The sequence below is a fragment of the Dendrobates tinctorius genome, unplaced genomic scaffold, assembly GCF_039654945.1.
Source record: "Dendrobates tinctorius isolate UK_male_01 unplaced genomic scaffold, ASM3965494v1 ptg000009l, whole genome shotgun sequence".
NCBI classification, from domain to species: Eukaryota; Metazoa; Chordata; class Amphibia; order Anura; family Dendrobatidae; genus Dendrobates; species Dendrobates tinctorius.
The window spans coordinates 24,632,442-24,658,823 of NW_027361677.1; the positions used below are offsets into that span (position 1 = coordinate 24,632,442).

The following is a 26,382-nucleotide window of genomic DNA, read 5'->3' on the forward strand; positions in this document are numbered from 1 at the left end:
CAAAGTTTAGACTGATCTTGTAAAAATCTCGCTGGCTTTCGCTCAGTGGGGGGAGGAGGAGTAAATGCTGAATAAAAGCATTTTGGCAATGTTGTTTTTATTGTCTAGAAATGCTGGTCTCAGCAAAATGGTGAAATTGTTCTATTAAACTTGTGTGAAACCAAATGGAACGTGTCACAGTCTAAACTGACACGCAATAAGCTTCTGTGGGCTCCATGTACAAAACTAAGTCAACCTGCGGCGGGGGCGCAGTGTTTACCCAGCTCCAAAAATCTAATTGTCAGGAGGACTAATCCGCTGCAAGTAATGTCCAGAGGGGCCGCCTGGAGCTCCCCGGGCTAAGGGATAGAATATATCCCTAGATCCCCATCCTAATTGCTAGTGCAGTCACATTCTGCTTCACACAATGACTTCATTGCTTCTATGTACAAAGAATCGTCATTGCTTTAGGTTCGGCATAAAAGTCAGGGATTTAATCGACACATTGTGGAAGATTAATCAATGCTGTAATTCAGAGACAGGTCAAACAGACTAAACAGAGGCCATACCTAGGCTAGACAAAGGCCAAACGTACACTAGACAGACTAGAAAGACACCAACAAAAAATTAGACGCAGGGCAACCTTAGCCTAGACGCAGGGCAACCTTAGCCTAGACGCAGGGCAACCCTAGCCTGTCATGATCCAGGACGGGTTTTCGCTTTGGCCCGTCCTTGTCAGACAGGGGGTTAATTGTTCCGCCTCTCTCTGGCAGAGGGCGGCTATTTAATTCTCACTGGACCTGGGTCCGGTGTCAGTTATACTCCTGCCCTCGGCTGAGTTAAGTGACCTCTTGTATATGTGTGCCTTGTGCCTGAAAACTTGTTGCTCGTTTGGTTGTGATCTGGTTCTGTCCCTGTTACGAGTTCTGCCTGACCCTCTTGTACTGCCCTACCTCTCGTGTATGACTCTCTGCTTGTGACTCGACTGCTCTCTGCACGTCCCTTTTGTACCGCACCGCCCTTGTGTATGACCTTTGGCTTCGTCTGACCTCCCATCTGCTTGTCCCTCCTGTACCTCGTTCGCCCGTATTGTGTATGATCTCTGGTTTGCCCGACTCTGAGTGTTCTTCCATCTTAGCAAGCAGGACGCTAAGCCCCGCCCCCTTGTGGTCACATGACCGTAGGTCCTGTGCCTGCTTGCTAATACTTCAGCCTTCAGGTCCTGTGCGTCTGTACTTTCCAGCTGTTACTGTCCCCGGGACCCCTACAGCACTGGTGAGTCCCTGCTCAGCGAGGGCTGTACGCCGGCGCTGTCAGGATCCTGACATAGCCTAGACGCAGGCCAACCTTAGCCTAGACGCAGGACAACCTTAGCCTAGACGCATGTGATGTCAATATGATCACTGCACCCCTAGATGAACTTGAGGTGTAGTTTGTAAAATGAGATCACTTCTGGGGGGGTGGTTTACTGTTCTGGCACCTCAGAGGCTCTGCCAATGTGACATGGCACCCTCAAACCATTCCAGAAAAATCTGAACTCCAATATGGCGCTTTCCAATATTATCCCTTCTGAGCTTTCCACTGTGCCTCAAAAGTAGTTTTCGACCACATATGGGGTATTGGAGTACTCAGAAGAAATTGTGTAACAAATTGTATGGTCCATTTTCTCATATTATCAATTTTGGAAGTTGAACACTTGGGGCCAAAAAAACCGTAATTTTCCATGGACTCAGCCCAATGCTATACAATTTTTTGACTCGCCTGAGGATTACAAATGCTCACTACACCCTAGATGAATTCCTCAGGAGGTGTAGTTTATAAATGTTGTCACTTGTGGGGGTTTCTGCTGATTTAGCATGTCAGGGGCTCTTCAAATATGACATGGCATCCGCAATGTGTTTCAGGCAAAATTGCGCTTCGGAATTCAATTGGTGCTCCCAAACAGTAATTTTCCACCACATGTTGAGTAACTATGAACTCAGGAGAAATCACACAACATATTTTAGGGTCCATTTTCTCTTCTTACCCTTGTGTGAAGGAAACAGCAACATTTTTGTAGTAAAAATTTATTTTTTCATTTTCACAGCTGAACGTTATAAAATTTTGTGAAGCACCTCTGGGTTCAAGGCGCTCACCACACCTCTAGATAAGTTCCTTGAGGGGTTTAGTTTCCAAAATGGGGTCACTTGTCGGGAGTTTCCACTGATTTAGGCACATAAGGGGCTCTCCAAACGTGACATGGCGTCAGCTGTTTATGCCAGCAAATTTTGTGCTCCAAAAGTCAAAAGGTGCGCATTCCCTTCTGAGCTTGGACGTGCGCCAAAACAGTAGTTTTCGTCTACGTATGGGGCATCGACATACTCAGGAGAAACTGCACAACAAATCGTACGGTTCATTCTCTCCTGTTGGCCTTTTGAAAATGCAAAATTTGGGGTTAAATCAATATTTTGGTGGGAAAAAGTAACATTTTCATTTTTTTCCCTTCCACGTTGCTTTTATTTCTGGTGAAGCCCCTAAAGGGTTAATAAACGTCTTGTGGTTTTTGTTAGCACTTCGAGGGGTGCAGTTTTTAAAATGGCATCACTCTCGGGTACTTTGTGTGGTATAACTATCCGGTTTAAGGGCGTTAAGAATTCAAAGTTTGAAAAATGCAAAATTTTCAAATTTTGTGGGCAAATTTTTCGATATTTTCGTAAATAGATGGAACTCATACCACTAATATGAAGCACAATCTGTCACGATAAAACAATCTCAGAATCACTGGGATACGTTGAAGCGTTCCAGAGTTATTATCTCTTAAAGGGACAGTAGTTAGAATTGGAAAAAAAAATGGCCCGGTCAGGAAGGTGAAACCAGACTTGTGGGCTAAATATTTCATCATACAATTTAATACATTTCCGCATTAGTCATATTCCTCCAGCTAAGCCCAATATGTAATAATGCACCCGCATCAGCCGCGCTAAGGCATGATATCAAGGCATAACATGACAAACTCACTGGAGAGAGGAGATAAGGAGAAGCAGATATGTTCTCTGAAATACGTACTTGAAACCAAAGTGCTCGCTGGTATTATACGCTGTATCATCTGGAAATAAAGAAAAACACAATTATATACCCGCTGAATGCCCGACTGCCAATCACCGCACCACTTAACAGCGCCAAGATCGTTTGTTGTACAAAACAAGGCATCGGCTGCTAAATGCCGCTCGTCTTTTTATAAAGTACACGATTAACGTTCCATAAAACAATGAGTGAAAACGTCTTCTCCATCTTAAGGCGAGAGAAAAAAAAAAAGGCAGCAAAACAACAAAAAAACACAATGCCGCTATTGTTTTAGGACATGTTGTCGGCTTTCTCCTCGCAAAGCCTTTATTACGCTAAAATTGGAAGGCGTCTTGTCTTTAGTCTTTTCTAAAGAAACAAAAGAGCGGCAGAAAAAGGTGTAAAAAAAAAAAAAAAATACCCTGCAATCAAACGCTCTACTCTTCCCCCAAAAACTTACAGGAGGTTGTTCCAAACATCTTGGAGAACTGACCTCAGATCCTCTGTGGATATTGCTTGTGCAGATCATTCTTCTCTATTAAGGCCCCGTTACACACAACGATATTGTGAACGATATCGTTGCAACGTTGCATCAGTTGGCTGATCGTTAATCGTTGCCTAATGGTCTGGGCCATAATTCTATCGTTGGTCTCCTGCTGGGCAACACACATCGCTGTGTTTGACAGCGAGACCAACGATCAGCGACGCTGGGAGCTGGTATCCAGGGTAAACAGCAGGTAACTAAGAGCCGCGCAGCTCTTAGTTACCTTCTGTTTACCCTGGATACCAGCGTGCTCACTTGTCCTGATCGCTGGTGAGTCTGTCTATGTGACAGCCCATCAGCAATCGGCTATGTCCCAGCGATCCCATCCACGTCGGATCGTTGGTGGGATCGCTGGGACATTGAAGCCTGTAACAGGGCCCTAAGGTCCCCTTCACACGTCCTGGTATTCCTCTACTAGAAAAACCAGTCCGTGTGACATCCTGTGTCAGTGTGCCACATATGGATATGAAAGCGTTTTATGTTTTAAAGATGTTCAAAGATAAAGATAAATAAGCTTTGCGTGTTTATTTTTCTGTACCTGTGTTTATTGTATAAATAAAGTGTGGGGTCCCCTTTAATTTTCCTAACCAGCTTAGGGAAAGTCGACAGCTGGGAGCTGATGTTAATATTCTGGGAAGGGGCCAATAGCCATAAAAGGTTCCCAGGCTATTAGTATCATCTCACAGCTGTTTTCTTAGCCTTTACTTGTTATTATAGAACCCCCCAAAACAAATGTGGGGTCCAGCCTATATTTACTAACCAGCAAAGGCTAAACAGAGCGTTGCAGGCTGATCTTGATAGCCGAGTCTGGATATTGGCCCCCTCCCAGAATAAGAACATAGGCCCCCAGCTGCCACTTAACCCTCGCTCTTCCCACTTGCCCTGGTGCGGTGGTAAGTGGAGTAATAGTTGTGGGGTTGATGTCAGCTGTTTTAGGTTCACCGAGATGAAATCCAGGGATTAGCAATGGAGAGGACACCAAGACAACCCCACTACTAACCCATCAGTCAAATTTAATAAAGACACACTTCAATTTGAATAAACACTTCCCAGCCCTCTTTTATCCATTTAATAATAAAAAAAAAAAAAAAAGTTATTCTCACCTTTCCGCTGACAATCCATTAATGCCCATGTCCCACGACAATTCGGATGGTTAGGCGAGCGGTGACATCAGTGATGTGACCTCTCACCACGCCAGTCGGAACACACCGAGTTGATTGTGGGAACACGGCTGCATGTGACCAGCGGTGATGTCATGTTTCGTCCATAGTTGAGTTACTTGACATTCTTCCATGTCACTGCTGTGTTTAGCCGCAATTCTCCCATCAAGAGCACTTGTGGTCAAACGTCTGCATACTAGAGATGGTTGTAGCCGAGGCCACTGGTTGCTGCCAGTTCTGAGCTGATGGCACGGCTGGTTTTCTTCTGATTTAGACGGGAATTAAGCATATGTCTTTCATCTGTTGCACTAAGTTTCCTTGTCTGACCACTGTATCTACAATCCTCAGTATTGCACATTTCTTGGTGCTTCTTCAAAAGAGCTTTAACATCACATCCTAAAACTCCAGTCCACTTCTAAATCTTGGCTTGAAGGCAGAGCATGGTCACACTGCTGTCTATGTAGTGCTGCTATGAATGCTGAGCTGTGAATAATTCCGCCCACAACACTGATTGGCAACAATATGCCAATCAATGGTGGGGGCGGGGTTAGACATTAGCTGGACTTCTTTGCACGTGACTTCTAGTCCTGGTGATAATCTGGTTTGCTGATGAAACACTGATTGTATTGAAACAGTAACAAGCAGCAACACTGGAATCAGGTTCTCTGTCCCCTACATTATGCTGCTCTCTGGTCAAACCTGCTCACAGATTCTATTGGTGAAAGCATTCTTAGTTTGCAGCATTTTCTCCACACCTGACAAACTTTTGCACAGTACGTCACATCCCAAAATTACTAGGGTTGAGCAAAACAATTTGCGTTGCCAGGGTAGGACCAGGGCTCTCTTCACTTCTGTGGCTTAAATCCTGGGCAGCTCTGGCATTTCTACAGCACCAACATATTTCACAGCACTTTATAATCGGGAGGCTACAAACAGTTCCCTGCACAGTGGGTGGTCAGGACATCACTATGAAGGGGGAAACTTGAAAGGGAAAGCAGCACAAAATCAATACCCATGCCTTCTTCCATCATCTCAGGTTCAAGGTGGGCTGCTGTAGAGGTTGGACCCCCACGGATTACAAAATTATGGCAAATCCTAGAGATCGGTCATCACTTTATAGGCTCATATCACCCCTTTAAAAAGGACAAGAAAGATGGGAAAAAATTCTAGAAAACAGCTTAAAGCTTCTATAAAAATATTTAATGAGCCGACACGTTTCTGCACACATCACATCAGAAGAGGAGACGAGATTTCATACAATCTGACACCGTTACCTAATATAGACAGTGCCACCTTTGTTCACAGGCTGTATGTGGTATTGCAATTTTCCCTTATTCCAGTGAGCATTTTAACAAAATACAGGAAATGGACAATGATGGTGAAAGGTTTTTTTTGGGAAAAAAAAAAAGCCAAGATTCACACCACGTTCCCCTGGAGAGTAATCTTTATCCGTAGAGCCTTCATTTAATGGTCTATGACTCTACATGCAGCGTTGTATAAGAGCCTGACCGGCCATCATAGCCCTGACCAACTACGGGTCACTGAAAAATGAAACTTTTTTTCTTTTACATTGGACGAGAGTAATCTATCTACACGGTATTACATACTAATACCCAGCAGTTGACACATGGCTATACATTTATATAAACGGTAAGTAACTTCACGGTATCCTGTAATGACCCTGTGCTACAGGCTAAATTATACCCCAGAGCTGCATTCATAATTCTGCTGATCTCCACTTAAAACTAATCATTAAGTTTCTTGTTGCACAGAATAGTGAGTGCAGCTCTAGTGTCTTTGTACACGATGAGTACAGGATCAGTAATGTATGTACACAGTGACTGCACCAGCAGAATAGTGAGTGCAGCTCTGGAGTATAATACAGGATGTAACTCAGGATCAGTAATGTATGTACACAGTGACTGCACAAGCAGAATAGTGAGTGCAGCTCTGTAGTATAATACAGGATGTAACTCAGGATCAGTAATGTAATGTATGTACAGTGACTGCACCAGCAGAATAGTGAGTGCAGCTCTGTAGTATAATACAGGATGTAACTCAGGATCAGTAATGTAATGTATGTACAGTGACTGCACCAGCAGAATAGTGAGTGCAGCCCTGGGGTATAATACAGGATGTAACTCAGGATCAGTAATGTATGTACACAGTGACTGCACCAGCAGAATAGTGAGTGCAGCTCTGGGGTATAATACAGGATGTAGCTCAGGATCAGTAATGTAATGTATGTACACAGTGACTGCAGCTCTGGAGTATAATACAGGATGTAACTCAGGATCAGTAATGTATGTACACAGTGACTGCACCAGCAGAATAGTGAGTGCAGCTCTGGAGTGTAATACAGGATCTAACTCAGGATCAGTAATGTAATGTATGTGCACAGTGACTGCACCAGCAGAATAGTGAGTGCAGCTCTGGAGTATAATACAGGATGTAACTCAGGATCAGTAATATAATGTATGTACACAGTGACTGCACCAGCAGAAAAGTGAGTGCAGCTCTGGAGTATAATACAGGAGGTAACTCAGGATCAGTAATGTAATGTATGTACACAGTGACTGCACCAGAAGAATAGTGAGTGCAGCTCTGGGGTATAATGCAGAAGGTAACTCAGGATCAGTAATGTATGTACACCGTGACTGCACCAGAAGAATAGTGAGTGCAGCTCTGGAGTATAATACAGGATGTAACTCAGGATCAGTAATGTATGTACACAGTGACTGCACCAGCAGAATAGTGAGTGCAGCTCTGGGGTATAATACAGCATGTAACTCAGGATCAGTAATGTAATGTATGTACACAGTGACTGCACCAGCAGAATAGAGAGTGCAGCTCTGGGGTATAATACAGGATATAACTCAGGATCAGTAATGTAATGTATATACACAGTGACTGCACCAACAGAATAGTGAGTGCAGCTCTGGTGTATAATACAGGATGCAACTCAGGATCAGTAATGTAATGTATGTACACAGTGACTGCACCAGCAGAATAGTGAGTGCAGCTCTGGGTTATAATACAGCATGTAACTCAGGATCAGTAATGTAATGTATGTACACAGTGACTGCACCAGCAGAATAGTGAGTGCAGCTCTGGAGTATAATACAGGATGTAACTCAGGATCAGTAATGTAATGTATGTACACAGTGACTGCACCAGCAGAATAGTGAGTGCAGCTCTGGGGTATAATACAGGAGGTAACTCAGGATCAGTACAGGATAATGTAATGTACTAACGACATTAAAGTGGTTACATGCAATCTGAAGATTGATCTTTATTCTTCCTGGAACAGCGCCACACTTTTCCATGGTCTGTATGAGATACTGCAGCTCAGCCCCAATTAATCAAATGAGTTTGAGATGCAAACCAAAACACAACCTATTAAAAACTCGTCCCTCAAAGTATAGACGTGAAGAAAGCGTCCATTTGATTTACAGCTTCATATATATTGTTATAAAAATAAAAAATAAATCTAAAACAATTAAAGTGAACTGTACATTTGTCAGATTTACACACAGGCTTTCAAACAGTCCTTCATGTTCTGCAGCAGCTCAGTCCTGAGGCTTCAGAAAAGCTTTCTTCATTTTACGGCTTTTAACATTACTGTTTTCATCTTCTGTTTCCTGCGTGGCTGTGTGGTCTCTCTTTTTTGCAAATTTCTTTCTGATGCTGTCCACTAACGACCCGTATCTGGAAAGGTAAAAGGGAGAAGGACTTTACTAAGATGGATCACAGGAATTTTTTTTTCTTTTGCAGCTCATGTGTAATAGCATAAGGGAGAGGCATGCAGAGCAAGCGACTACCTGCTGCTATACGGGGGTCTACTGTAATCCCCCCATATCTGTATGTCTGGACAGCTTGTTGCTGGGCTTCATAACTTAAAAGTGTACTGTACAAGTGGACGCAGGTTCAAGTCCCCCTAACCAAAATCAAAAAAATGATATTGCAAAAATGGAGGAAGCACGTCCTTCAATAAAAAAATGTACAAATGAGATCATATACACATACATATATACAAAAATAAAAAAAAAATCCTTATTAATAAAATTATATATTCATTTATTAAATAGAAAAAAAATGTGATATTATACTTGGTACTGCCACGTACGCAACCTCCTGAGATAATGAATAAAGACATACAGTTAGGGAATTTAGATTGTGAGCCCCACCGGGGACAGTGATGATAATGTGTGCAAACTGTAAAGTGCTGCGGAATATGTTTGCGCTATATAAAAATAAAGATTATTATTTATCCAAACTGCGCAGATCAATTGCCTATGGCACAAATCACTGCTATTTAGTCACCTTGCCTGAGCTATAAAAAAAAAAAAAAAAAAAAAAAAGTCATTAAAAATTCTGTAAAAAAGCTGTATAGTAGTTACACAAGTATTCTCCTACTGCAAAAATGCCTGATAGAGGTGTATTGACAAAAAGAAAAACTCTTGGAAGGCAAGAAGGAAAGTGAAGAGGGGCCAGCAAGGCTCTGTCGCCCGAGGGTCTGCACAACCCTGAGCCTAATGGAGGGCAGGACGCCCTTTCGCCTACGTCTGGTAAGTGCATCCCCATGAAAACTGATATACACAAGTGCAGAATGCTTTGTAATGGGAAAGTAAACTATGAGTTTTCCCATTTTGCAAAGTAAAATTTGGGTTCAGTTTTGTAACGAATGCAACTTCCTAATAACCGGAGAACTTTGCACTGCACTTTTGTGACCAACTATTGCTTTCCATACAACGTCCTAATTTTGGCAAATCTCTGCCCCTTCCTATAAAGAGCTATGTGAATTAGTCACCGTATGCCCGACACCTCCCCAACATCCCGGAGCCTTGAAGCCTCCCTGCTGTGATTCACGGCGGTGTTCCTGGATTCATATATGTTAATGACACAGCTCTCATCACTTTATGATCATGGAAGATGATGATAAACCCTACCGGAGAGCCATTTCTTCATCTGTCACATCCACGTCCATTTTTCCAAAGTCAGGGTCTTCCTCTTCTGTCTTTGTCTCCGTTGTCTTGGAGTTCATCTGGACCATAAGTTTCTGAGAATAGAAACGAGATGATTGAGTGGACCATGACCCGAGACTAAGGGTCATACGTCATGGTGACAGCGGGCCTAGCACCGGGGACACCCTGCACTTCGCAGATGCACCTTTTCCTACTAAGGGATCCGCAAAAAAAAAAAATAAATTGACCATGGTGAGAATAAGCCTTTGCTCATTGGGGTAATGGGAGCCATCTAATACCCCAATCCTAAGCTGGAAGTGAGGACGTGCCACTTGCCTGTCCGGAATCCAGATAATATAAAAGGGAACATTCACATTCCCCCGATCGGGTTCATTTCTCATCCACTGTGCTAAGCTCAAGGCCGGGATGTCTCGCTGGACCCGCCACAGCTTTACAAAACCAGACGGATAATTTCAGTGGAATTATTCACTGCGATTGACATAAATAGAGTTCACTTTTAATAAAATATTTTGCCTGGAGAAATGGTTGCCAAAGATCAGCAAAGTGATTTTTTTTTTAGAAAAGCCTTTCTGAATTTATAAATCTTTTAGATAGATGTTACAGGATTTGGCCACAAATGGGGGTTTGGACAGGCTGCAGAAAATCCCTATCACCCCCCAAAAATGCCATAATAATTCCACCACCTTATGTGCACAATATGGCAGAAATGTCATGGCCTACCTAGTGAAATAAATCATATGTTGGGGTCACGTTAGCAGATCGCCCACTGACGTGCAACATAATTTGGCCAGGTGATAGTGGGGAGGGGGTCCAGGCTGTGGCGACGGCCGAGCAACAGTTACAACAATTATATCTGGAATTTTATCAACACCCTCTTTAAAGCCCAGCCCTATGAATACGGCCCCAAGGAACAGACAATGGTAGCAATCACTGCTAGGATAAGTCTACAAGCAAAAATGAAGCTGAAAATGAATGATATAGCAACGTCTAGTGGCGCTCACTTGGCATAGGATGACACTAATGACCCGCAGCAGGTACTGTGCATGTTTCCTACTCGGACAGGACTCGTGCACACATCTCTGCAGGCGGTAACGTCATCAGCACCACTTCTACTGCAGAAGCTCTTAACCTCTTTAAAGGCCAGACATGACCTACGCGGGAATGGGCAGATCCCTACGGATATCGCAGGCGGCCCTGATTTTATCTCATACCATTGACACAACCCTTTACCTCAATCTCCGGATTAAACCCTTTGAAGGACATTCTGCCATAAAGGAAATCTTCGCACGGAAGGAAACTTCTCTCTTCGATGATAAAACTCCTGAAAAAGGTTGGGAAGATTCAATCAGTTCACGTGTGTGTTTAATTGCCCGTCATCTGCTCACGTGCTAACAAATGGGACGCAACCCTTACATCTCCATCTCCTTACCCTTATTGCTGGGCTATCTTACCATCTTGGCACCTTTTCTAAATCCTCGCCAGCTGACGTACAGATCAATTGATCTATTCTGCAGCCTGTTCCTCCTCTCACAGACAATAACACTGGCCTCAAGGCATCGGCCTCTAAAGATTTGGCTAATTAGAAAGGTGCCAACCAGACCGGTGCTGTCACAATCATACCATAGGTCGGTCACGCATAAAGTCAACAGCACACCTTTATTTATTGTGCTGCCGACGTACGAGAAGTTTAGATTTTAAGAAAAATAAGCAATAGAAACATCAAAGGGGTCGCTGTCATGACTGATCACCAGCAGCGCACGTCTACTCTGACTTCTGACTCCAAAATGACTGACATTTCATCCCGGCGGCGCCGTATGTACCGTGCGCTCTCCAATTCTGCAAGCGGAGTGCTATTGATATAGTGATATTAAAAGGGCGAGTATCTCAAGGAATGTTTAAAGCTTTAAGATCTATGGTTACAAAGAAAATAAAAAACCTGCACTATCTCCGGCCAGCGCAGCTAGCCTGGCTGTAAATTAGAGTCGCTGGGAAGCTTTTTGCAGTGGGCCGAGAAGCTCCAGGGATTTCCAATTATTACAGGTTGCAGCCTCTTGCATTTAAAAAGCCATTTCTAACACAAACCCAATAAATACTGCAGAGGTCAGGATCCAAGTGTGAACGCTGGGCAAACAGAGGATCGGAGCGCGTCATCTGCAGCCTCTGCGCACATATTATAGGACTGTGGGCAATAAGATGGCGCAGGGCTGCACGACACCACTCTGCGATTGTGCGACTTTCCATGAACGGCGCAGCGCTGACACTCGGCTGTGACTCGTCATGGCTCTGTGCGTTTCCACAGGATGCGACATATCAGTGCAACTTAACTCCTTCTCCTTCAGCTCTGGCAGGTCGAGGAACCAGTGCTCGTCGCTGATGATCTTCTTCTCATCCTCTTCTAACTGTTTCTTGGTTTCTGGGTCAAGACTTCTTTGCATAAACTAAAGAAAAAAAGAAACAGGAATATATTGAATAAGATTCTGACAGGAGAGAGTCGGGACACCCCACAGCCATATGCACACTCACCGCACACACCACGGCGAGCGGATACGTCCGCTCCATCTCTTTTTTTGCTCCCTAGACGGCCGTGACTGCAGCGTCACCAACGTCGCTCATCCCTATCCTGAAACAGACACCTCGCCCCCTCCATAATGCCCCACTGACTTCGCTCCCTCCAGCAGGCGTGTGTGTTCTGAGAAGCCGCATCTCGTACAATTACACCAATTTAACCAAATGGCGGCATGAATATAACGCGACGGCTGGTTTAAGAACTCCGCCACTTCCATCCCACTGAATACATTCCAGTAAATGGCTGAATGAGAGGGTCAGGCAGCGGGACCCTCCCTGCGCTTATTAGCCTTCCATTAGACGTACCTGGCGGGCCGCCTTGCATTAGCGGGGAAATCTTTCAGTGCGTGACCGGAGATTGCGGTGGTAATGTGGGTCAGCGGCTTCCGAGCCTCATTATGAAGGCCCTGCTTAATCTACCTGTGTTCACGTCAGTGTTCGTTTTACATGCACTTACCAGGTAATGGGGCACCCCGCTGCTTTTAATGCAGATGTATAGAGGTGGGCACACCGCCTGCACGGTAAGCGCTTGCTCCTGACAACACAGAAGCCATGGCTGCGCACAATGGATGACTCACCTTTGGATGCACCGGATTCTGGCAGCCATGAAGCTTCTGCCTATCGTCTGATGCAGTAAGCATTTCTGTCAGTAATACCTGCTTGTGTGCTGACTTTTCACATCATGGCTTCGTACTGTAATTTGACAGTGGAAGGAAAATGGCTTATAAAAAGAGAGGAGAAGCGCGGACGTAAAGAGCGAGGTCGTTTTTTCATCCCCACGCCTTACGACATAGGTGCCGATCTGCAGCGCCCAGCAGTGGCCACTACTATGTGAACACATCTGTGTCACCAAAGCTAGTAGGAGCTCATCAGTGGGGGTGCTAAGTGGCAGACCACCACCGATCTGATAAGTATAGAGTAGTGGATATTTATGGCACAGCCACAAAACACACCGGATAGCTGCAGGATCCTCCTTGAAGGCAGGGGACCCCTCATTTATCCGGTCAGGACGACTTCTCCCTCCTGATGGCCGTGGAGCAACTACAACAAGGTGATCCAGCTTTCAATCTAAATGGAATCTGCCCTCTTTAGGAGTTCCCCTTTAAATGCGCACAGATTGCTAAAATGATACGAATGGCAATAACGTTGAGCGGTACCTTCACCGCCCAACTGTGCCCGTATGCGGTAATACAATACTGGTATGTCAGCCTGAAATTGGCCCGCCGGCAAATTATAACAGTCCCACTGAAAAACTGTCGAGGCTTAGGGAAGATAGAAAGTAAAATTGCAGCTTCAATCTTTTTCTTTTTGCTATAACATGGGTTGTGGTGCTGGCTGTGCATGCGCTGCCCACACTCGCGGGTCCCAGATGTGATGGGAGGGCGACGATCAGAACCGCATGGCATTGTGACTTTCGCCAGCAGAGAACCTTTCAGCTGCACAATTTGACAATGCCGCTTCTTAAAAATGAAAAAAGTTCAAAGTCATTTGCTGCAGAAAAAAGCAAAATTATAATCAAACACAAAACGAAAAAAAAAAAAATCCATAAAACACCCACTTACAGCAGAGAGGGGTTATTGAGAAGCCGCCCGCTCACCAGCGGCTCTACAGCTGACATTTCGGACAGTCTGACACCTCCTATTCTAATCAGAGAGTTCGCCTGAGCTCATAACTTTCAGCTAAAAGTGGCCGAGCGGGAAGTCTCATTAGCCTCGGTGACGGCTGGCCAAGTGCATTGTTCAGAGGCGAGGATTCTGGGGGCTGATTGTCACTTCAATGCCTGGTAACAATCAATAGCAGCTATGGAGACACATGGGGGGACGTCTGATGTGACCCATTAATCATATGTGGGGTGGGGGGTGTAACGCACTTTTTTTTCTTCTTTACTTCTCCTCTCTGCCGTGCACTGTAGTATATTAATACACGATGGTAGATTGACGACACTTATCACCTTAGTGACCCCCAGTACACGACTACCTGGTTACTGCGCTGCAAAACTGGCCATTTAAATGTTCAAAGGGAGTCGCCCCCCCCAAAAAAAAAAAATGGGGAAGGTGGATATCGCTTACCCTCTGATCACTGTAATTAAAGGGAGCATGGAAGCTCATTGATCTGATCGAGGACAAGGGGGAACCTCTGTGAAGTCAGCTCTGGGGACCCAAGAAGAATGCAATGGTCCAGGAGCTTCCCAACAGCCGATAGTGGGGGCACCACTCCAGACCCTCTGCTGCACAAGCGGATGGACCGATAGTGGGATCATCATAATACACAAGCTGATGGACTGGATAGCTGTACCCCCATCCTTCGTTTTTTCTTTGTTACCCTTGAGAGAACCCCAAGGTGGTCTGTCATATAAGCCTGACACTAGGGCTCACTCGGAGTGATTGTCCACTACTGGACGATGCTTTATTAATCATATTTTAATTTTATAACTTGTATTTACTTTATTAATACTGTATTTTTATTAATTTATTTTTTATTATATTTTAGTTTGTTTTTTTTATTTAATTTATTTTCATTTTATATTCAACTTATCATATTTTTTAATTATTTAGTTTATCATTTTAGTATTCATTTTTATTACCGTAATTTTTTTTTTAAATCACATTTTAGTATTATTCTTATTATTGTGTATAATATTTTAGTATTATTTATCATCATCTTTATTAATGGGCCCAGGAAGTAAAAATAAAAATAATACATTTATAAAATATAAACGACTCGCCTCGCAGGCTCAGAGACAATGATTGACTGCAGCGCTCACACGACACCCCCCCCCACCTCTGGATGTTATTGTGGAGGCAGCAGTGAGTACAGAGGAGCACCGTCGCTCCGAGAGGAGAGCACCTCCACCGCCAACTCTCTTGGCTCATTAATAAGGGGTTGTCCAGTAATTGACAATCCCTTTAAGCTGGCCACACACTTGTAGCTTCCAGAGAGCTAACCCTCCGAGACCCTGAAGTATCTGGGGCTGCATGTAGAACCCATGAGGATGGGGGAACAATTCGGACATCCGCTTGATGAATTTTCTCCTTTAAAAACATAGGATCCGGCATATCGACCCTGAACATGTCTGACCCTTCTTTCCTGTGACACCTGACAGGTGCATGGCCGAGCGCCGCTCCATTCATCCTCCATGGGGCTGCCGAGCGCTGCACTCGGCTATAACAGTCCCATAGAAAATGGACAAAGCGGGGTCCGGGCTGCGCACCATCCCACCAGCGAGGGTGAAAGTGCCCCATTCTGCCAATCCTATAGAGGAGGGATAACTTCATCCATCCAGTATACCCCTGTAATACAGCAATGTCTTTAATCAGGCACCCAATGCATAGTCTTAAAGGGGTTTGGACAACAGGTTTTATTTATTTTTTCTAAAGCCCCAAAACACCGACCAATCCTCTGCAGCTCCTTCCATACTGCTGCCTGGGTGCCCCCTACCCCATTCAGTATTTAAGCTTCCTCTTTCAGCAGGGACCACTGCAGACAATCATGTGTGATTGGTCTCAGTGAACACAGTTGCATCTGGTCTCAGGCATGTGCTCTTGGCATCACAGACTTAGCCCTCTCTAGGATTGCGTCATACCTAGCAGACCGGACATTCAACGTCTCCCACTCACACACCACCTCCTCACCTCGCCCCCTATCCGTCAGTGTCCTGCAAGGTTCAGTCCTAGGGCCCCTGCTCTTCTCCATTTACACCTTCGGCCTCGGACAGCTCATAGAATCTCATGGCTTTCAGTATCATCTTTATGCTGATGACACACAGATCTACATCTCTGGACCAGATATCACCTCCCTACTAACCAGAATCCCTCAATGTCTGTCTGCTATATCATCCTTCTTCTCCGCCAGATTTCTGAAACTTAATATGGACAAAGCAGAATTCATCATCTTTCCCCCATCTCACGTGACCCCCCCAACGGACCTATCCATTAAACTAAACGGCTGCCCACTCTCCCCAGTCCCACAAGCTCGCTGCCTCGGAGTAATCTTTGACACTGATCTCTCCTTCAAACCACATATCCAAGCCCTTTCCGCTTCCTGCCGACTTCAACTCAAAAATATTTCACGGATCCGTACATTCCTCAACCAAGAATCTGCAAAAACCCTAGTCCATGCCCTCATCATCTCCCGCTTTGACTACTGCAACCTCCTGCTCTGTGGCCTCCCCTCTAACACTCTCGCACCCCTCCAATCTATTCTTAACTCTGCTGCCCGACTAATCCACCTGTCCCCCCGCTATTCCCCGTCCTCTCCCCTCTGTCAATCCCTGCACTGGCTCCCCATTACCCAAAGACTCCAGCTCAAAACCCTAACCATGACATACAAAGCCATCCACAACCTGAGTCCTCCGTACATCTGTGACCTAGTCTACCGGTACTTACCTGCACGAAACCTCCGATCCTCACAAGATCTCCTTCTCTACTCCCGTCTTATCTCCTCTTCCCACAATCGCATACAAGATTTCTCTTGCGCATCACCCCTACTCTGGAACTCTCTACCACAACATATCAGACTCTCACCTACCATCGAAACCTTCAAAAAGAGCCTGAAGACCCACCTCTTCCGACAAGCCTATAACCTGCAGTAACCACCGATCCACCAAACCGCTGCACGACCACCTCTACCCTCGCCTACTGTATCCTCAACCATCCCATTGTAGACTGTGAGCCCTCGCGGGCAGGGTCCTCTCTCCTCCTGTACCAGTCGTGACTTGTATTAAGATTACTGTACTTGTATGTATTATGTATACCCCTCCTCACATGTAAAGCGCCATGGAATAAAGGCGCTATAACAATAATAATGTGCAGTCTCTACAGCCAATCACTGACGACGCTGGAGTTGGTTTCTTATTTGGCAATTTTTTCTTTTCTGTTTTTTATAGGTTTAATAACAAACAATAATCATCACAATAATAACACACCCTGCAGCGAGGAGCCTGGTGGGAAGACACTTATCGACAGCTACAAAAACTATAAAACTGGCACAAAGGCGGGCATCATAGAGGGCGCCAGTGAAAGGGTTAAACGACTTTGGCCCACTGACCTCACCCTGCAGACATGTAGAACAGGGCGCCCCCGCCGGGGCCAAGTGGGTCTGGGCATCGGGCTTGGCATACTTACGATGCCCATTACTCAGCGTCTTCCCATCAGGCTCCTCGCTGCAGGGTGTGTTATTACTGTTTATTACTAAACCTAGAATAAAACAGAAAAGAAAACCAACTCCAGCCTCATTCAGCCCAGAGCATCTCTCCAGACCGCGCTGCACGACCAATCCGTCCGCCTGGGGCTGCAGTCACAGGCCCCGCCCCTCTCTAAGCCACGCCTATTTGTCAAAAAAAAGGTGGGGGAAGAGCACAGTAAAAGAAGGAAAAAGTTACAAACTAGTATCAGCCACTGACAGCAAGCAGAGGTCCGGAGAACGGAAACCACAAAGGGATACGTGGCCTAGAATACTCTGCTGGGACAATAAAAAGGAGCCCAGAAGGCTGCAGTGTTCTCCTGTGGAACTACAAGTCCCAGCAGACCGCCAGCTGCAATATACATCGCGAGTTAGTCTTTTTTAATGATTAACAGCTAGCCCAGAAGAAGAGGTTCTGCAGCAGCGGCGGCGGCCCCTTCCTGCTGCCATGTGTTCGCCTCACTCACAAACATGGCGGCCGCTGATTCCCGGCCGTGTCTTACCTTCATCCGCAGGAGGTTCTTGGAGAGTCTTCCCACTTCGGTGGCCATGCTGGAAATCCCGGGACAGAGTCGCCGATATCGGGCAGAATCGCGACTGACGACCACAGGCCTCGGCGCCTCACTGGCAAGTGGCACTGCCTAGCGACAGACAGCAGCAATCAGCGGCCGCTCCTGCGGCGGCAGGGGAGAGCAGCCGATGCTGGATGCGGCACCACGTGACCTGCCTGGGCTCCCAGGGCGGGGCCTGCCAGTCACAAGATGGCGTCCTCTCACCCCTCCTCTCCCCTTCCATTATTCCTTTCCCTTTTTTTTCCATTAACCTTTTAATATAGATATTGCTACTACAATTATTATTATTTAACTCCTTAGTGCCCTGGCACAGTTTTTACTTTTGTGCTATCGGTTTATTTTTCCTTTTTTTATCATAACAAGAGGGTTTTTTTTTTTAACTTTCAATATTTTTATTTTATTTAACCCCTTCTTGCCCCAGCCAATTTTTCCTTAGGCGCTCTCATTTTTCTTTTCTCCTTTTCTTTTAATGAGATTTTTTTTAACCTTTTAATCTTTATTTTTTAATCATTTTATTATTTTTTAACTCCTTCCTAACCTGGCCAATTTTTGCTTTCACGCTGTGTTTCTTTTTCCCTCCACTTTTTTCTTTAACAAGCGTTTCCTTTTTTTTAAAAATCTTTTAATCTTACTTTTTTTTTCCTTATTATCATTTATTTAACCCCTCCTGACCCTGACAAATGTTTACTTTGTGCTTTACTTTTTTTTTCTCTTCGCCGCGACAGCACCCGCTGAGAGAGGGGATCCGCCCCTAGGAACAGGACACCTACAGAGAGATAAATGGGGCGGTCCCCCTCGCGCCCTCAGGTGGTTTCCTGTTCCTAGAAGAAACCCATAGAGAGAAGAGGATGCCGGCCCGGCAGCCGCCCGCGAGCTGGAAGCAGTGTCGGGCGGATCAGAGGATGGACTCCCCCCTCAGCTGGTAATGCGGGTGAGCCCTTGGTGGAGTGTGCCTGGCTCACTTTTTGATGTGTGGAGAGCCGGCACCAGAATTCTCCCTTTAAAAGGCACGCACGCATTACAGAGCGCGGCGCAGCTTCGGGGCGGCTGTGGATGGTTCCCTCTCCCCCCACTGAGCATTGCGAGGCCAGGGAAGGATGGAGTCCCTGAGCTCGCGCGGACGCAGTAAGTGCCGGGAGCGCTTAAGGGGAGAATTACATTCGTGACGGGGTCAGCATATGTCTCTCCGGCGATGCAGGGGCAGCCGTCAGGAGGCGCCCGGCAGAGGAGGAGGCCGGCGCTCCCGTACTAAGACAGGGCGACCCGGAAGTGCAGGAGACAATGTCCGGGGCAGGAGAGGCAGAAGACCGCGGTATCGCCGGGCGGCGACCGCGCATGCGCACTGGGAAGAACAAAAAAAGAAAGTAGGCGAAACCAGGAAGCTGCATAAAAGCGTCGGCCAGAGGCGTACCGCTGCGCAGCTATGTCGTCTACAAACAACCCGGTTTCGCTCCAGTTAGGACAGCCATGGGAATCTCTACATGGCGGTACCAGGGGAAGTGGTAGCACGAGAAGGCGTGACAGCACCAGAAGGAGTGGCAGCTCCAAGAGAAATACTAGCGGACGCTCTAGGCAGAGCGAGCCCATGGAGAAGAAACCGTCTCACGCCTCGCCTCAGCCTGAGTGTCGAACCCCGCAGCCGGTATTATGCTGACGAAATTCACAGGTGAGTGTTTTTTTGGTCAAGCTCCAAGCTGATGGCGCCCCCACTTTTTCTTTTTTCATACCCCTTAGGCCAAAAGAACGGAGAAAGCTAAACACAGGGAATGTGCCTTATGTTCCCAACCCCTCCCAGATAGTCACCCTAAGAGGTTGTGTCAGACCTGTATCGAGCAGACCCTACAGGAGGAATCCTCTGGAAAAAAGGAGGATATCCGTACAATAATTAGGGAAGAACTGCGGGCCTTAGGCGGTTCCAGTAGTCTAGGGGGGGGGGCAGTCCCCCGCCAGAGGGATAGCTTCACCGGCGTCTAGATCACCTTCAGAGACTGGGGAACTGGACTCAGATCCCAGGATTACCTATCCTCAGACGATGAGCATACTTGCTTTCCCACGGACAGTGTTAATAATTTGGTAAAGTATGTGCGGAATGCCATGGGGTTATCTGATACTAAAGATCCCAAAACCCCACAGGAAATAATGTTCGCGGGTATCTCTCAGAAAAAGGTCTGGGCCTCCCAGTAGTTCCAGCAATAAAGGAGCTGGTGAAAAGGGAGTGGGAAAAACTGGGCCAGAGAACCTTTCTCCCCTTCACATCCAAACGTAAATACCCGTTTGATTATGACGAATTGGCGTCTTTGTCGAGAGTCCCCAAAGTGGATGCGGCAGTGGCCTCCACTTCTCGCCGCTCTTCCCTACCAGTGGAAGACTCAGGAACATTATCTGATCCCTTAGATTGCAAGGCAGATACATTCCTCAAGCGATCTTGGGAGGCATGCACGGCAGCCTTCAAGCCGGCGATATCAGCCACATGCACGGCGAGGTCCATGATAATATGGTTGGATGAGTTGGAGGAAAAGATAAAAAGCTGAGCATCTAGAGACAAGCTCCTTTCCTCTATTCCCCTGATTAAGGGTGCAGCGGCCTTCCTATCTGACGCCTCAGCTGACTCCCTCCGACTATCTGCCAGAGCGGCAGGATTAACCAACGCAGGCCGGCGGGCCTTATGGTTGAAGGGGAGGAGAGGCGATACGCAGACAAAAAACAAACTCTGCGCCATACCCTGTAAGGGTAAGTACCTGTTTGGCACAGAGCTGGATGAGATCCTGACAAAAGCGGGAGAAAGAAGGGATTCCCTAATCCGTACATTCCCTTCAACAGGAGAGCCTTCAGGAAGCCTCCGTTTGGTAAAAAGAAGGATATTTCAAGACCGCTGGGGCAACAAAGATCCCAAGCAGAGAGGCAGCCTATTTGGGAAACGTCCCTTCAGATCTGGGGACAGATTCCGGTAGCACCAATTCACAGGTAGGTGGCAGGCTGCTAGAATTCAGCCACCAATGGGAAAAAATTACATCTAACCCCTGGGCCATTAATATTGTTACGTCGGGCCTAAGACTAGAATTTGTTCGGTACCCACCGGACACCTTCCTATTGACTTCTCTGAAGTCTCCAACACAGCAGGAAGCATTGGAAATGGAGATTGCAGCGCTCTTGTCTAAGTGCGTTCTGATAGATGTTCCAAGAGACGAAAGGGGAATGGGGTTTTATTCTCCCCTGTTTCTAGTCCTTAAACCAGATGGTTTGTTTAGGACAATAATTAATTTAAAAAAGCTTAATACGTTTTTGAGGCTGCATTCCTTTAAAATGGAGTCAATACGTTCAGCAATAAAACTCTTGTTCCCTAGGGGCTATATGGCAGTCTTGGACCTAAAGGATGCATATTACCATCTCCCTATATACAGAGAGCACCAGAAATTCCTACGAGTAGCAGTCTGGTTAGAAGGCCGGATACGACATTTCCAGTTTACGGCGATGACGTTCGGATTATCCATGGCACCCCGCGTATTTACCAAGCTAATGCTAGAGGTGATGTCACATGTAAGGCTGAAGGACACCCTAAGGCTGAGTGCAGACGGAGTTTTGAGCCCTGCGGATTTTTCCGTGCAGAATGGAAGAAAACCGCAGGTCAAATGACCTGCATTTTTCCTGCGGATTTCTTCCATTTTTCACGCGGTTTTCATGCGGTTTTTGTGCGGTTTTCCATTGCGGTCTTCCCCCTGCGGATTTGGTAACAGGGGAGATAGAAAACCGCACAAAAGAAGTAACATGCTGCGGATTTTGTACCGCAGGAAAACAGCGCGGAAAAATCCGCAGCGTCTGCACAGCGTTTTTTTTTTTCATTCATTTTAAAGGTACTGTACATCACAATGCGGATATGCAACGTTTCTGCGCGGTAAAATCCGCTGCGGAAACGCTGCAAATCTGCATCGTGTGCACATGGCCTAATAGTCCCGTATTTGGACGACCTGCTCATAGTAGGGAATTCTGTTTCCCAATGCAAGGGCAGGATAGCTGATATTGTCTCATCCCTGCAGACACTAGGCTGGCTAGTCAACTGGGGGAAGTCCAGACTGAAACCGGTAACCTGTCAGACGTTCCTGGGCCTACAAATACACTCTGTAAGTCAAAAATGCTTTCTACCTGAAATAAAAGCACGGGCCATAGTTAACAAAATATGGTGGGCAAGTGATAAACCCATGATGTCCTTAAGAGAAGGCATGTCCTTGTTGGGGTCCCTAATATCATGCATTCCGGGGGTTCAGTGGGCCCAATTCCATTGCAGAAAATTGCAATGGGCCATTTTACAAGAAACAGATAGGCTGCAAGGGCGGTGGAAGGGAGGATGTCCCTATCACCAGAAGTGATCAGCTCCTTAGAGTGGTGGTTGGGCCCAAACAATCTAGCGGGGGGGGGGAAGTTCCATGGTGGATTGTCCCCTCTAAAATAGTCACCACGGACGCTAGCCCCTCGGGGTGGGGAGCTCATCTAGATATGGTGCAGGTTCAATGGTCCGAGCTAGAAGTAGGGAGTTCATCTAATATGAAGGAACTATCAGCGATATATTATGCTATATCTAAATTTCTCCCGCAGCTAGGAGGAACCCACACGAGAATCCAATCGGACAATACCACCGCAGTAGCGTACATAAACCGGCAAGGAGGCACGCGATCAGGACCACTCATGTCTATCATGGAAAGACTCTTAGAGATGGCCAAATCGCATCTCCGCTCCATGTCTGCGCTCCACATCAGAGGAGTGGACAATTCCAGGGCGGACTTTCTCAGCCGCCAGACTTTACATCAGGGGGAGTGGTTCCTCAGCCGGAACATCTTCAAGATGATGGCGGCAAGATGGGGCAGACCAGAAATAGATCTGTTCGTGACAAGGGCCAACAGGCGTGTAGAAAGGTTCACTTCTCTATACAGAACGGACAATCCAGACGTGCTCGATGCCCTCCAAGCACCCTGGACATTGCAACAAGCCTATGCCTTACCTCCAATGATATTGTTACCAACGGTGGTCAGAAAAATAATAGATGGGGCGAAGGTCATCTTGATAGCCCCGTTTTGGCCCAAGAGGCCGTGGTTCTCATGGCTGATGGTCATGTCAATAACCGACCCATGGATTCTCCCACTACATCGGGACCTTCTCTCACAGGGACCCTGTTACCATCCCCGGGTCAAAGCCCTGCGCCTAGCGCCATGTAATTTGAGAGGGGGTTATTGAAACTAAGAGGGTTCTCAAATAATCTGATTGACACCCTTCTACAGAGTAGAACGGAATCCACGAGGATTTACGCTAAAGTATGGAAAAAAATTTTAGCCTTTCACCCAGCAAGACTTTCCAGCAAAGTACCTGTTACAGCCATTCTAGAATTCCTGCAGAAGGGCCGAGAGTTGAGACTCTGTTAACACTCTAAAGGTCCATGTATCGGCACTAGGAGCCTTATATAACCACAACGTGGCAGGTAATAAGTGGGTGGCCCGGTTTATTTTGGCTTGTCAGCGAGCGAATCCAGTTCACATTCCTCAGGTACCAACATGGAACCTTAGCTTGGTCTCAGATGTCTTCACTCAGGCCCCATTCAAACCTATACACTCAGCATCAATAAAATGCCTTTCATTGAAAACCGCTCTACTGGTAGCTTTAGTCTCAGCAAGAAGAGTAAGTGATCTTCAAGCCCTGTCGGTAGATCCCCCATTCCTGTCAGTAACCCAGGACAAACTAGTGTTAAAAACGGACCCGTCTTATCTTCCCAAACGAGCTACTAAGTTTCATAGATCCCAGGAGATCTGCCTACCCTCCTTCTATGAGAGCCCCGTAACACCAGAAGAGGTTAAATATCACATCTTGGCCATGAAGAGAGCAGTACTAGCCTACCTTGATAGGACCAGTCCCTGGAGGCAGAGCAGGTCTCTTTTTGTCTCCTTCCAGGGTAACAAGAAGGGGTCTAGAGTTACGAGAGGCACACTGTCCAGGTGGATCAGGGCTGCGATCACGATGGCATATTCGGCAAAAAGAGAAGACCCTCCACAGGGTATAAAGGCTCACTCAACGCGAGCCATGTCATCCTCCTGGGCCGAGAGGGTGAATGTCCCAATTGAGCTAATATGTAAGGCTGCCACCTGGTGTATACTATGATTTATTTTTAATGGTTTCAACACTCCAATTAATTAATACCAACTATTGATATAGTTTCAATCAGTTATATATATATATATATATATATTCAGCTCTTTGAACCTTCCTAGAAGGTCATTGAAACTTGTTTCAACCAGATGGTCAAATTGTCCATGCAGAGCAAATAACTGGCTTACACTTATCTACCAGCAAAGGACCTTCGTTGCCATAATTAGATTGGGTATGTGAAAAAATTCCCAAGGATGTTATCTGGTCAGGGGACTTTCTCATTAGCATTAAAGGATAGAACAAAGCTTTTTAACTAAAGGGCCTGTCACACTAAAGGCCCTGTCACACTTAGCGATGTACCAGCGATCCCGACCAGCGATATGACGCGGTCAGGATCGCTGGTGCATCGCTAAGTGGTCGCTAGTGAGCTGCCACACAGGCAGATCTCACTAGCGACATCGCTGGGGTCGGGAGTCGCTACTTACCTGTCACACCAGGCGATCCTGCGTCCTCCCGCCCGGCTCCACGCGTCGCTCGTCGTCACAGCAGGAAGCTGACGACGAGAAACAGTCCTGGACGTTCTCGCGCGATCAGCGATAACCAGCGGGGGAGCCGGTCGTAGGTAAGTATCAGACACAGCGATATCGCTAGCAATATCGCTATAACGTCACAAGTTATAGCGATATTGCTAGCGATATCGCTTAGTGTGACATGCCCTTAAGAGATATCGCTAGCAATATCGCTATAACTACTGACGTTATAGCGATATTGCTAGCGATATCGCTGTGTCTGATACTTACCTACAACCCGCTCCCCCGCTGGTTATTGCTGATCGCGCGAGAACAGGCTGGACTGTTTCTCGTCCTCAGCTTCCTGCTGTGACGACGAGCGACGCGTGGAGCCGGGCGGGAGGACGCAGGATCGCCTGGTGTGACAGGTAAGTAGCGACCCCCGACCCCTGCGATGTCGCTGGTGAGATCTGCCTGTGTGGCAGCTCACTAGCGACCACTTAGCGATGTACCAGCGATCCTGACAGCGTCATATCGCTGGTCGGGATCGCTGGTACATCGCTAAGTGTGACAGTACCTTAAGACACATTTGGATGCTTTTGGGGGGGATAAAAGGAGGGTACTGATTAGCAGAGAGAGAGATACACAGAGAAAGAGATGTGACAGACCAGAGAGGACACTGAGATGAGACTATCTGAATAATGTAATGTATGAATAATGCCTGTTTCTGATTAATGCATATGTATTTATAGTTTTATATATTAATCTTAATATTTATATAGTAAATCAATTTAGTAAATTCAATTCTTGTGTGAGCATTTTCTTATTCATCACAATCCATTGGAACCCGTACAATACAAAATTGGTGTCAGAAGTGGGATTGTTTTGAATAAAAATGTTTGCAAAATTGAATAAGTTTGTTAAGAGTAGGAAAGCAGTTCAGAGTAGTGTCAGATCTTTGCCAGAATGGGTGTTACCAGGAAAGTGGACCCCAGTGGCACAGGAATGTAACAAATATATGGAGGGACAGCGCTTATCAAATCCTCAGGATGTGGCTGGCAAATTTGATCTCTCAAGGTATGATGCAAAAGAGCAGAAAGCTGCAGCAGCCGTTGGATGGATCTGTGTGCAAGTGTCCCAAAGATTACAGGAGGAGATAACTTGCGTTTAGAACAGCATACAGCTATGGAGCAAAGGATTAGCTTGCAATCAGCCTTGAGAGACCAAATGAAACAACATGACAATATGCAAAGGAATTTTGAAGCTTATGTAATGAAAAATGTGAATAAGAATAGGCGCAGGAGGAGACAGCGGCCAGTGTCAGATATTCGTACTGCACAGATTAGAACCATGATTGCACGTGAGAAATGGTCAGATTTGCTAGAATGTGATGGCTGTGAGACAGATGAGGAAGAAAAGCAAGCCAGACCGATTGTGACTACTAAAACTAGGAGAGAAGTCACACAGCGTAGTGGAGATAGGATGGATGCAGGAAACGCAGCTACAGGAGCAGAAGCTTCAATGACCGAGGAAGCTGGGAATTATACAGCCGGAGAATTATCAGAATTAGCTACCAGGTACAGGCAGCAAGCAGGAGAACCTTTGTTAGCATGGATTCTCAGATTATGGGATCAGGGAGCCGATACTATAATCTTGAACCATCTTGAGGCAGTAGGACTTTGTAGTATTTGTATTGATCCTATGGTGTGTCTAAAA

General features: G+C 46.2%; 1 protein-coding gene across 3 annotated transcripts in view; it reads right to left on the minus strand.

Annotated features, from left to right (window-relative positions):
- Nucleotides 1-5,903: 5,903 nt before the first annotated feature.
- MPHOSPH6 (M-phase phosphoprotein 6) overlaps nt 5,904-26,382 on the minus strand; it is a 355,239-nt gene continuing 334,760 nt past the window's right edge. Inside the window, exons 1-5 of one of the 3 annotated variants that reach the window (XM_073585075.1) lie at nt 17,960-18,220; nt 12,036-12,148; nt 10,941-11,031; nt 9,675-9,784; nt 5,904-8,433 (exon numbers count right to left, since the gene is read on the minus strand). In XM_073585075.1, coding sequence (XP_073441176.1) covers nt 8,295-8,433; nt 9,675-9,784; nt 10,941-11,031; nt 12,036-12,148; nt 17,960-18,007 — 501 coding nt within the window. In that variant the 5' untranslated portion in view covers nt 18,008-18,220 and the 3' untranslated portion in view covers nt 5,904-8,294. Of the gene's footprint in view, nt 8,434-9,674; nt 9,785-10,940; nt 11,032-12,035; nt 12,149-17,676; nt 17,809-17,959; nt 18,221-26,382 lie in introns of those variants that run through there. The other 2 variants (XM_073585087.1, XM_073585082.1) reach the window with 2 other exon arrangements.